Genomic DNA, 13,774 nt, shown 5'->3' on the forward strand with positions numbered 1-13,774 from the left:
AATAAGTTAAGATTTAATTTCGGTAAATGTTCATTATAATGTAAGAATAGTTCAATGTTATCGATAGATAAGTGCTGTGATTTTACTCTAGTTTGATCCACTTAACTTTAAATCTACATCGCGTAAAATACAACCAATTTAGGAATACAAAGTCTGGATAGGAACGGTATTTTAGTAAAGCACCTGTACAAAAACCGATTATTATCTTTTAGTACCCAAGTAGATAATATATTTACTATAAAACTGTAGGTAATCAGTTCATGTCTTTATAAAATTACCACTATCATCTTGAGAGAGCTGTCTTACCAAGATAACATTTATCAGCTGTTTAAAATTCATTGACTCTAGAAATGTAAAACTACAGGAAGTCCAAAATTCTTGAAATTTTTCAGAGAATTTTTATTAAATATTATCTATGTTTTAGCCATAAAGGAGAATGAAAAGCCAGATGAACTTAACGAAACCCTTCTTTCTATTGCTATTGCTCTAAATCGAAGTGATATTGCCAGGGATAAAGTATTTATGGAAGGAGTGAAGTGGGATGTAAGTAAAATATCGTTTAAGAATTTTGGATAATATCTTTTAATCTCACAATTTATTGGCTTTATATCGTAGGTTTATTACCAATATGTTTAACTTTTGTGTAACAACTACAGTTTTATTACTTGTGTTAAATAATGTTCATAATGGCAATATTATTTCACTGTAATAAATTGATTTAATTTTTCTCTCAATTATCATTGCATTAGCTACATGTTTTACCTGAAAGCCTTATTTTTGTTTATCTTTACAGCAAATGTTGGGTATCAAAACTCTGAACTTTCTATAATGTACATACTCTTGGCAACGACAATCACTTATAATTATTTAACAAGTGAATACTCAAAATCAATTTAGTTATAATTCATTTAGATGATCTGAGAAGGACTGATTAGGTTGAAATGGACAACAAAACATTATTAGATTACTTTCGCGTTCTTTTTTGAAACTTTTCATTCAAAGTAGACCAAAGATATGACATTCAGTTACTAAGATGATTATGTCATCGTCTAGCCAATAGAAAATCGTTAATTAGGCTCATTTTTCATTCTTAAAACTCAATACAGAAACACAACTCATTCGTTTAAGTTATTCCTATTTCTAGATTAACTCAAAGTACAACAGAATATACACACATATACCATTTTAATTAATAACACACTAATTTGAATGCAAACTGTTATAAATTGTGACCGCCGATTAGAGAGCAGTGGCTTATCGATCGGAACAATGACGCGTAAACACGTGCGAGCAGTCTAGAGTCTGATTGGCCCTGCTTCCCGCCTAGCCCAGCCAGTTGAGTCCAGAACACAAGTCTCAGCCTCTGCGATATGAATCATGTATTTCAAACATATATCAATCAACCAGACCACATCGTACCATAAAATAGAAAATAACATCTGTACAATATTTGGCCAACAGGAAAATTACACGTGAAATAAATATTGACCAGTAGGAAAACGACACGTGAAGTAAATATTGAACAATCGGAAAATGATACCATTTCAAGTCCAAGGATAGCATTAGACTTAACAGGATAATTTTTAGGATATTTTTTCTGAATATCACAACACAAACTTATTCTCTTTATATGTTAAATCATAAATATCAATTATATGTATTTTATAAAAGATAAACAAATAAATATGAATGGGAAATTATCATACATAATTAACTAGATGAAAAACAAACCATTATTTCGTTCGGTAGTAGAAACATTAGATGTTTAATTAGTCGAAAATTCATTATATAGTTACACTGTTCTACAGATAAATGTTAGTTATAGTTTTCTCTAGATTCTTAAAAGTATCTTATCTATTGTTGAGTAAACAATTTTTATACAGAGAGGAGTTTTGTGGATATTATAGTCATTTTAATAGTTGAATTCATGAGTCAATTAAAGTTAGAGGTAAAACGCTCACGCGCGAGACTGACAGAGTTCGAATCTCGTGATGCGGGGTCGTGTATATGCACTGCTAAGGAATCTCCCACACTATGACGAAACGGTTGTCCAGTGTTTCCAGGTTTTTCATAGTGGTCTAGCTTCAATTGACTTATGAATTCAACTAATAAAATTATTATACATCTAAATGTAGAAAATCTCATTTGGCAACATTTTGAAAAAGTTTCAGTGTTTCATACATGTATTGATTTTTTGTCTACAACCAAATACTATGTATTTAAGATAACTTCTATGAACTAAAACACAATAATCTAATGTAAAGTAAATTCGGTACCGAATTTAAATGTTTATTCATATTGGTGATTTACTTCAGTTTACTTCCAATCCTTTTTTTAATATAAACTTCAAATGACATTTACATAAAGATATGAAATAATTATTTATCTATTTTTTTATATTCTAGAATTCTAAATTAGTAAAACATATGAATGCATTATTATTATCAAACAAAGTACAATTCATTTGTGTATTTATTGAAAAAGGATTTTTATTATCTAATTATTTAACTGCGGAAAGACTTCAATTACTTTATACACAATCTATTCATTCAGATGTAAGTTGAAAATGTATCAAGGAAAATTTTAACTCAGTATGTTACAGGAAAGTTTCTATTATGAGTTATCTTATGTATAATATCAAAACTAAAGTTATATGGATGAAATCATAAGGATGTTTAAGATCTGGACAAATGGTTTTATTCAGTTGTTTCAAAGATATGATTTGTTTATTTAAATTATTTTAATTAATGTTACTTTCTGTAATATAGGTTCACCATAAGCCCAACCATATAGAATTTCTTATTCTTCACTAAAACATGAGTTTATTAAGGCATCTTTCTACCTCAGCCAAATATATCAAAAGTGTCGTAAAGTTATTAAGTATCGTTCCATGGAAAAAGATGAAGTGAAATGATGTTAAACGATTGAAACACTATCTCAACATTTGCACTCAAATAGTGTCATTTTGAAAGATTAAAGTTTGACGGAAGAGGATTAGAAGTGAATAAATACACATGAGAAGTAATTTTTTTATCAGAAAGAAGTTTTGTGGAGGTTGTGGTAGTTTTTAATAGTTGAATTCATGAGTCATCTTAAGTTAGAACACCTTGGAAAAACTGGAAGCACTGTACGAAACGGCCGTCCAGTGATTTCAGATTTTCCAAGGTGGTCTAGCTTCAGACGACTGATGAATTCAACTATTAAAAATTACTATAGGTATCAACTACACTGGTTGTTCATAAAAATTTAATACGTTTTAACATTGGATTGCTGATATCTGGGTATATTTGTAGTGAACGAACATTCGAGTGGGGAAGACTAATTTATTTTTTAATGCATAATCACACAGTGGTTCAGTAAAATGTGAAAATCATACATCAAATACATCATTTGCATATCATTGAACTGTCTCTTACAAGCTTTATTGTTCTTTCATTCTTGTTGTTATCTTGATTGCTTTCACTCCCCTTCTCTCTTCTCATTATATTTATTTCAATATGGAAGTAATTGTAAATAAAATGACGAAATAAAGTATAGATTGGAACGAAATAGAGAGATATAGCGTTCAACAGATTATTATAAATGATTTTACAGAAATTTAATTTGACATAGAACACTGAAACAAGTAGCTCATCATTTAAATAACTTACTACATTTGGATTAAGATTTTTGACGACTAAGACTGTATGTATTCGATTCTAGTGGGGCCCTTCATTTGGACGTCAATTAGATCGGACGAAGTATGTTTACATCGCCCTGTTCAGAAGCTAAAATAGGCTGTGTGGGCTTAACATATCAATGGACACTACATGATCATAAAATAAATAGATTCAAACAATCCTCTGCTAACTGCATATTATTTCACTTTAGTGTGTTGGCTCTTTTGATAATTATTATAATCGATACGTTAAATTATCTTTAAAAAAAAGATACTGATAACTATCAATTTCATTGGAAGAAGTATCGATAATAATTTTTTTGTCATACATTATTTAGCATCCAGGAGAAACTCTCATTAATGTGATTCGTGCATTTGTTAAGGTAAGATTTTCATTTATTATTATAATCCATAGTGTTTACTGCATGTATAACAGTACTTGAAGTCATATGATAAGCAAACTAATAGTGTTCAATTTAATGAATATACTAACTAAATATCACATTTTATTAACTTTAAATAACTAAATATCGAAAATTCTAATATTTCAAAGAATTACAGTTTATAGAAATGTAGCAATCACTTTGAAAATAAATTGCATCACCAGTTGATTTTTGTTAGAGGATATTGAGCACTGAAAAATCTGAAAATGATTTTAAACAGTTGAGCAGTAATATATTTATTTCTAATGATTTGTCAGTTTATGTTAATTCATTGTTTGATATTACTCACAATCATTCATAACAGACATATTGTATTTTATGTTTGACTACTCAATATAATAATATCGTGTTAGTGTATAAGACAAACTTTCTATTCATAATATCAACTAAGTATTCGATAAAAAGTAAATCGACAATAGTTAACTGTCTTATTCATATGAAGCATAATCTGCCAGTCTTAAGTCTGAAATAAATGAGAACGTGTTAACATAATTGAAACATTACTTCAGACCTAGTTTGAATGCAAAAAAAACAGGTTATCTACATGAAACTATACGTATAAATAACAATTTCTTTGTCATTTTCAAGGGTGATGATTAATTAAATGAGTTGTAGGCATTTATTAGCCTAGCATAAACAATGACAATCCCTAATAGTTTAAATGAGCAATAAGTGAGTTCAAACAACAGTGAACTACATGACGTATGGTATTACTTACCTAGATCAGTGAAGCTAATTAACGTTAAACTTAAAAGACTCAGTGACTACTTAATTCGAAACTTTCTTATAGAGATGAAGGTCAGTATAATATATTAAAATAACCAGTTCCTTAAAGATTATCTTATTTAGACTACATTATCTTTCATTGTGAATAAGTCAATTTGAATTATTATTGTATACTTAGTATCCAAGACTACTTGATATATCCTTCTTTTAGTTTTCAACTTTTTAGATTTTGGTGTTAGAAATGAAGTCCCTAATAAAATGATATCATAATTATAAAAAATGGTTATCCATGTGATGATTGAATTCTCAGTTAATAGAGGAGTTTATCCTTCGTACTTACTTTACTTACTTACGCCTGTTACTCCCAATAGAGCATAGGCCGCCGACCAGCATTCTCCAACCCACTCTGTCCTGGGCATTCCTTTCCAGTTCTATGCTATTTTTGTTCATTTTTCTCATATCTGTCTCCATGCGCGTTGCTGTGGGGTCTCACACCAGGACGAAACAGCCGTTCAGTGTTTCCACCTTTCCCATGGTGGTCTAGCTTCAATCGATTCATGAATTTAATTATTAAATAATCAACTGGAAGTAGTAAATATCTATTTTGTTAGTGCAGTTGAACAGAACTATAAACTTTATACATATAGTTCTCTTTATTATCTTAAAGAAAGCAAAAACAAAGGTTGGTGCAGAATGATATGAACTACAAACGTATTTACATTTCAGTAAGTTTTTAAAAAATGACTAAATTTGGACTTGACTCAAGTATTTTTTTACCAAACTCTTCATAGATAATCAACTTTAATAGTCAGAAAAACAAAATACAATGATTAATAAAATTATTGTTTTGTAAATGATGCTTAAGAGCTAATAAACACATCTAAGATATAGGCAAAAGGTTTACATGAAGTAGTGTTGACAAAAAAGTATAATCTTGTGGTTACAATTTAGAAAATCTTTATATACACAAATAAATATACTCATAATTTGTTTTCTAAATTATATAGATTCCAGATCAGATTAGTCTTTATTTGATTGGTCGTGCATTGCGTGAACTTGTTGGTAGACAATATTGTCCAACTTATATGGCTCCTCACTTTTTCTTGATAACAACTGGAGGTAAGTAAGAAATATTAGTATCTGTTGTTTGGTAGATATCTAGTTGTTTACAATACTTTGTGAATATTTTATTTATATGATATGTATCAGCTTAATTCCTTCTACAGATTATTTATACCATTTGTCTCCTTATGTATTTAAGTACAGAATAAACTTATTTTGATCGAGGAACATCAGTACTTGAATATTGTTTATCAGGAATTAAAATATTATTCAATATCTAGAGCATTTATAAATGAAATCGATATGATGACGATCAACAAATCGATAAAAATACAATCAGTTTGTTTTTTTTTAGTCATTTATAACTAGAAATTGCAACTAACCGTTAGGAAAATAAGGATCAGTTTAAAGACACATTAAAAAATATATTCAAGTAAAAGGGAAATATCAGAAATATTAGTCAATATCAATACTACAAAGACTGCTAAATTGTTGTATTAGGAAGATATCACCTAACAAAATAAATTTCCTTTATAACAATAGGATGTATTTAGCAAATAAAGCAATCAAGTCGTTTTTAATTCTTTTCGCTAGTGGTGTATTTTTCTAGATTAAGCTGAAGTCTAGAGTACTTGGATCACCCAAACTGATTTGAACAAATAGATGGATGGATACTCACACAAAAAACACAATTTACACTGATTAGTTCGCAATTGTTGTCAATACCATGTAGTTATTTACAGCTGTCAGGTTACAATTCAGCCACCAGACTTAAAAGACTTAATATCTTAGTGATATAAATCTAAATTTTACGTTAGCTGAGACTCTCCGGTAATGCATACCTGAAATCATGAAAGAAATGATTCTTTTGGTGGGACTCAAACTTGAAAGGGGTAAAATCCAGTCAGTACTTAAAACTAAACAGGATAATAACAGCCACTGATAAGTAGTCAACTAGTGATTTAATATCTCGTTCACCGAGGTCAATCGTGAACTAAATCATTCAATAAAGTAATTTTTAACTCAGTCCATAGATTGTACTGCTCCAGACTCCATGATGAAAATCAACTTTGCAGAAACACTATGTTCATAATTGTCAACTGGGGAAACCATTTACAGGGTTGTTATTAACCATCTAGTATGAAACATAATTTGAATTAAATAAATCATTGGTTATTTACAGTAAACAAACAACTTTATAGACTAAAGATTAAATACTTTCTCAACCAGTGGCCGCATATCTAGATTGAAGTTTTATTCGCCAAAGACATTTTGCATTACTCAAATGGAAACTAGTAGTAAGAATGCTAATTATTTTATTAAATTTTCTTTAAATGTTTCAAGTTTTTTTTACTTTAAATTTCAGCACCAAAAGCACAAATATTTGAGAATCCTGCAACTGATTTATTTATTTGGGCTTTATTAACTGAACGAGCTACTTTAGCCGATTATTTTTGGACACAAGTCCAAGATCCACTTCCAGCAGCATTGTTTGCCGCTTTATTATTACGGCGTTTAGCAATGAATGCAACATCTTTAGTGACTAGAGAAGGAATGTTTCAATTTTCAAGGTATAATTAATAGTTTTTGAAGGCCACCGAATTTTAATTTCACTACTATGGTTGGTGTTCGTAGTTTATCTGTTATTCAGAGGAAAAAGATTATCTTACACCACAGGTTAATATAGTAAATTCTAACAACCATCACAATACACTTCATTCTGTAAGCTATTGTAAATTAATATAACTATGAAAGCGACAGCTGAATATAAAGGATTTTTTAACCTGATATATACTAATGCCTGTCAGTTTCAGTAAATGTAATAGCACGTAAAGAAGTTAATCAAAGTGTGGTGTGTGTTACTTATATTGACATAAATATTATATGGTGTTAGTCGTGAACAGAATGTCTGGCAGCAGAGAGACAAGAGGATCGAACAGTAAAGGATGGAAACAGGATGAAATTTTTATGAAAGTGCAAGAACAATGGATTCTGAGTCATTTTGAGGCAATTGGTGGATATTTTGCATATTAAGCAATTACTTTATGATTGTTAGATTTTATTAACAAGTCCTGTAATTTTGTGTTAAATACATTCGATTGTCCCCAGCCGTGTTCTGTTCACTACAATAGCAGTTCCAATACAACTAAGAAATTTATGTTCAGAATGTACAATAAGATTGGTTGTTTCGATTAATTGTTTTATCATATTATTCACATTTACTTTGAATTGTGTAGTGATACAAAGTGACAATCGACAATATAGAAATAGGGGATAAAGTTTAGAAAATTATGTTATTTGATAGTTCTCTATATGATTACTTTGTTTTCAACGTTTTTTTGCGAAAACGACAAAAACAAAGGTTTATAAATCTCAATAAATTTCAAAGTTAGATATAGGTATCATTATCAAGATTTGACTTGATAATTTCGAATAAATCAAGCATTGGGTAGGTTGTTATAAATAAATATATATATTTGTAATATCCCAATGAATAGAAAAATTGAATTTTCCGACGTTTCGTCACTCAATGTAAGCCGCTTCTCCAGAGAATAAATAACCAAATCAAAATTAATCCAAGTTTAAATAGTACAAACTGAACAACGCAAGAATATTATGTTCGATCAATCGAAAACAGATCTGAACAAGTCAGTGTCGTATCATTTCGGTCAACGTGGTTTATAAGCTTCATGTACGTAAATTTGTGTGTGTATGTGTGCAAGATCAGGGATGAAAAAAATGTGACCTTTGTGATTGCTCCTTTGTACAATTTAAACTTGGATTAATTTTGATTTGGCTATTTATTCTCTGAAGAAGTGGCCTACACTGAGTCACGAAACGTCAGAAAAGTTAATTTTTCTACTCATTGGGATATTACAAATATATTAATTTATTTATAAAAGTTAGACGTAGTTAGATATGAAAATATATCTGCAGAAATTTCTTAAGATGAAATTAGATAAGCTGAACATATTCCTCTAACATCTCTATCCTTAATTCTTGAAAAAAAATTATCAAAGTCGAATTTATTATATATACATAAAACTATTGAGATGGTGAAGATTTGTAGCTCAGGTGGATGATTTTGATGGAGTTTCGTTCTCTGAGCTGAATGGTTTGGTCATGGAGCTTACATCGTTCTTCTGAGCGACATCATCAGCACAAACTTCAGATAGAAGTGGGGTGTTCGAATTTCTCCATATGCGTTCCACAGCTTGTTCTGTACACCTCAACGTTGACTGGTCTCATTGACTTTAAATTTGTCATTGTTTACTCGTTTGTTTCGGTTGTCTCCCATTGGTTTGATTTTTGTTCCTATATTTGTGCATGATTTTCCTGATTGGTTGATAAATTGGATCGATTTCAATGTGCTTGTTGATTGCTGATTGACCTGAGCACCAGGCTTCAACAAGCACATTGAAATCGATCCAATTTATCAACCAATCAGGAAAATCATGCACAAATATAAGAACAAAAATCAAACCAATGGGAGACAACCGAAACAAACGAGTAAACAATGACAAATTTAAGGTCAATAAGAACCAGTCAACGTTGAGGTGTACAGAACAAGCTGTGGAACGCATATGGAGAAATTCGAACACCCCACTTCTATCTGAAGTTTGTGCTGATGATGTCGCTCAGAAGAACGATGTAAGCTCCATGACCAAACCATTCAGCTCAGAGAACAAAACTCCATCAAAAAGAAACCATTAAAAATTTCTTCACGCGACCAACATTTAATCATGTTCAAATATCAGTTCTATTCGTTTAATGTAAAATAAAGGTAAATATAATATAAAATGAAAGAAGGTAATGACAAATAGTATAAATTTATTTTTAAAAATGCTATGTCAAAAGGTGTAAAAAGTCTTACTAGCACCACGTCATTATATATGTAGCATAATTTTCTGTATATTTCCAGATACTCCCTCCACCACTGTAGACTATTAAAAGTATCTAGCAACAAAACAATTATTAGACATTGACACTGTTGTGTGCCGGTTCAGTAGTCTAAAGGTTAAGCGTTCGCGCGCAAGACTGAAGACCCTGGGTTCGACTCCCGCGGGGCGGGGTCGTGGATGAGCACTGCTGAGTGGCCCCTTACTAGGACAAAATAGCCATCCAGCGCTTCCAGGTTTTTAATGGTGGTTTAACATCAATTGGTTCATGATCTCAATCAAAAACCTAATAATATCCACAAGCCTATACTGCAAATTGTCAAATACCTAATGCTTTTTATGTTTCATAAAATGTTATTTGTGATTACTAATTAATGAGACTAATGTCGCATTGATCTAGATAGATGAAAGTTTTATTTTATATTTGTTTAATATAAACCATGTGATCACAGCCTAGTAGATTAGAGAGATGTGAAATGAAAACCTTCAAACGTTAAACTTCATTTTACGGAAAACGAGACCATTTTCTGAAACATCAATGAATGGCGGTTGCATAGTATCCCAAACCAATCAAAGTTAAAAATGTGAACCATCGGATTCTAATTCACGAACACTATGTTTGTTATTGGGTTTTGAGTCCCGAAAAGAGTCATAAATACTAACTGCTGAGGTAGGTCTCACTAAGACAAAACAGCTATCCAATCTCCCCTCCGGTTATCAGTGCTTCTCGGTTTCATGACCCTATGTGATAAAATTTGACTTCCAGTAGATGGTACTTTTCTATATATTTTATTTCTTTTTCAGATCTTTTGAATCAAAAGCTTATAGTTTGTTAACTGAATGTTATAATGACAATCAAAGTTTGTCATTTAAAACAATTATACTTGAAAGAAAATTATTTGGACGTATGTCATGTCTTATGCTAGCTGCAGAAGGCAAATCCATGAGTTTCATTTCACATCAGTGTTCTGAACAATATCTTGAACGTGTTTGGAATGGAATGATTGATCCAAGATCAGGAATGTTTCCGGTATAACATTCAAATGATTTTTTCACATAATGTCCCAGTTGATAATTTATAATATTATTCATCGTGATGAACAATTTATTGATGACTATTTTGCCATCAGTTGTAAAACCAGTGTATATTAGTGTAAGACTCTACTGATAAGATTATCGATAACTTTTTCCGTCGGTTCATTCTTCTTTAAATGTTCGAATGTGAAAGAGGTATATAAAGAACAAAAACTAATAATTTATCTTCAAATTTAGCGCGAATTTGATTTAATTTTCAAGAATTATCATAGGAATATTTTTTGACTTCAAAACAAAGACCGTGAATTTAAATTGACAACTTGAAAATTAGGGTCCACCATATTTATGAAAAACTACAGCTATTATATTTATTTAATGTGACATACAGTTAACACTGATTTATAACATAGTGTAATCAGTAATTTACCAGCAACTAAACAAAGCCATGGGAGCATAATACTTGAAACTCATTCATGATAGGCTCAAGAATACTACATCTACACTTTTATGTTGTAAGTTATTTTTAAGTTTAAATCACAATTAATTCAATGGTTATTCGATAATAAACTGCGAATCTATACTAATCGGAGATTATTATTAATTTCAAATGATAAGACTCAGTTTTTGTCTGTGAAACTAACAAAACTGTTGGCTTCATTGTTATTTTTAACCCAACTTACAATTACTTCATGTTGTAAGTGAAATAAATAAGTATATACTGGCATTCAAAATTACTTTGATTCTGAAACTTTAGCTAGCAAATACATAGTTCATAACATCTCGTTTATTCTTTCTTCAGTTTATTGTAGCCTTAATAATTGGAATAACCCTACCTCCATTAGTACCCTTTTCGTTAAAATTCCAAGTCAAAGAAAATGAGGCTAATAAATTTGAAACGGATAAAAAATCTAGAAAGCCATCAGATAGAAAAATGTCTATAGATGTAAGTTTCTATTAAAATGATTAAACATGATAATTTTCACTTACATTTTACTTGATGATGCATAATTATGTGGATGATAACACAGTATTCTGTAATGGGTGATGCTGATTCTAATTCTTTGTTAAAACAACATGACCTAATAATCTTTGAAAGAATTAAGTGAACAAATAACAGAATAAACTGTACGTAAAAACTATTTTTTTTAGTTTTACAAGGTTATTTACGCATGCTTTCTACAACGTAATTGTTTATTATTGCTAACTTAAGTGTAACGATAAGACTTCATAAAACTTGTTGGAGTTTCGTTCTCTGAACTGGACGGTTTAGCTTTCATTGTTCCTATGAATAACATTATCAGCATAAACTCCAGATAGAAGCGAATTATTCAAATTTCTCCACGTATGACTAACTGCCTATCCTGTCCACCCAATGTTGATTGATTATTGGTGAACTTTGTCGGATAAATTGGCACATTCCTTTCACTTTTACCCATATAAACATCAGCTAGTGATGAAAAAATTTGTTATTTCTTCACTTATATCAATGCATGTGGACAACTATGAACACACATCCAGCTGGAAAAATGCTGAAATCCTGAATAGAAGGAACGCCAAAAACACTAGAAGATTTCCAGAAGCTTGGCACTCAGGTCCATCAACAATCAGTAACATACATCGAAATCGATTTAATTGATCAACGAATCAGAAAATTAATGTTGACAAATATAGGATCAATAGCCAGTTCAAAAGGAGAGAATCAAAATAAAGATACGGGCAATGACAAGTTAAGTGTCAGGGTTCGAGGTCGACAGGATAGGCTGTTAGTCATACGTGGAGAAATACCAGGAGCTTATACTGATGATTTTATTCATAGGAACAACGAAAGCTTCTCGACTATACCATCAAGTTCAGAGAACGGGACTTTACCAAAATCATCCACCTTAGCTACAAATTTTCTCCAACATCTCAATTTCATAACATAAAAGAACTAGTGTAATTGTTGGGTAACATTTTATCCGATCAACGTTGAATAGAAGTTTTTCAGAAAAATCTGAAAAGTGAAGAGCCATGTATCATATTTATGAATTGAATGATTACCTACGCAGCTACTATGTTTTGTATGATTCCAGAAAATTTGAGAAGCTCAAGGCCATCTCATATACTACAAATACCCTCGATTTTCTGTACATAAACTAGTCTTGAGTAAAGATTTTTATTTTCACACTTTGCGCCCTTTCTCTCGTGTTCAATTTGTCATGTAAGTTTAGCCTAGAGTTAGCAAAAGAGATTCAAGTGTTCAATTAGAAGACTTACTAGTAATAAAACTTAAAAACGCGATTCTGTTAGACAGTGAATGATATGTGGTATTTATTAGTAATCAAAGTACATCAATGATAAGCTTCAAGTTTTTCTAAAACTTCACGATGCTATGTTCCTACAGGACCATTTGTCTGATGAAGTTACACTAGAAGAATAGTATCACGATATTCTCTTTTGTATTTTTCAACCAGTCCTAGACTAAACAACTTAAAACTGAATAAATTTTATAAGTTCATGATTTACTACACACATACTAAGTATTTGTTTGCTGATTCCTCTTAGATATATTCAGAAGCAACATATCTCTTAAACTAAAGACCCACTAAGTTTTACAAACTGTAATTAAAGTTTACAAAAATGGTATTATTAAGGGATATAATGACGGTTTCTAGTTAAGAAGATGTTTGATTCTAATGTCATAAATGATCGCTAGTTAAATGAATGGTAAAATTCAAGACTTATGAAAGTTGATTAATTAATTCATATGTTATTCAGAATATATTTTACTATGTGATTGATGATCAATAGAAATGGTTTATCAAAACTGTAACCTTTTATCCCTTGTTCACTTTAGGGCAAAAGACCGACATATGAAACCTATCAAACGTGAGTCCCATATAATTTATTTGATTATAGTTTTGTGAGTTGGACAACATTGCATCAAGATATGTACAAGATATCATTGTGCT

General features: G+C 30.6%; 1 protein-coding gene across 1 annotated transcript in view; it reads left to right on the forward strand.

The window, feature by feature from the left end:
- The window catches only part of TRPM2_1 (Transient receptor putative cation channel sub M member 2), a gene marked incomplete at its 5' end in the record, with an annotated part of 100,182 nt that overhangs the window by 54,546 nt on the left and 31,862 nt on the right, over positions 1-13,774 (forward strand). Inside the window, 8 exons of the mRNA XM_035733982.2 lie at positions 425-543; positions 2,406-2,555; positions 3,997-4,041; positions 5,835-5,946; positions 7,256-7,460; positions 10,593-10,818; positions 11,623-11,766; positions 13,660-13,691. Of these exons, the coding sequence (XP_035590190.1) occupies positions 425-543; positions 2,406-2,555; positions 3,997-4,041; positions 5,835-5,946; positions 7,256-7,460; positions 10,593-10,818; positions 11,623-11,766; positions 13,660-13,691 (1,033 nt within the window). The remainder of the gene's footprint in view (positions 1-424; positions 544-2,405; positions 2,556-3,996; positions 4,042-5,834; positions 5,947-7,255; positions 7,461-10,592; positions 10,819-11,622; positions 11,767-13,659; positions 13,692-13,774) is intronic.

The sequence above is a fragment of the Schistosoma haematobium genome, chromosome 1, assembly GCF_000699445.3.
Source record: "Schistosoma haematobium chromosome 1, whole genome shotgun sequence".
Taxonomy (NCBI): Eukaryota; Metazoa; Platyhelminthes; class Trematoda; order Strigeidida; family Schistosomatidae; genus Schistosoma; species Schistosoma haematobium.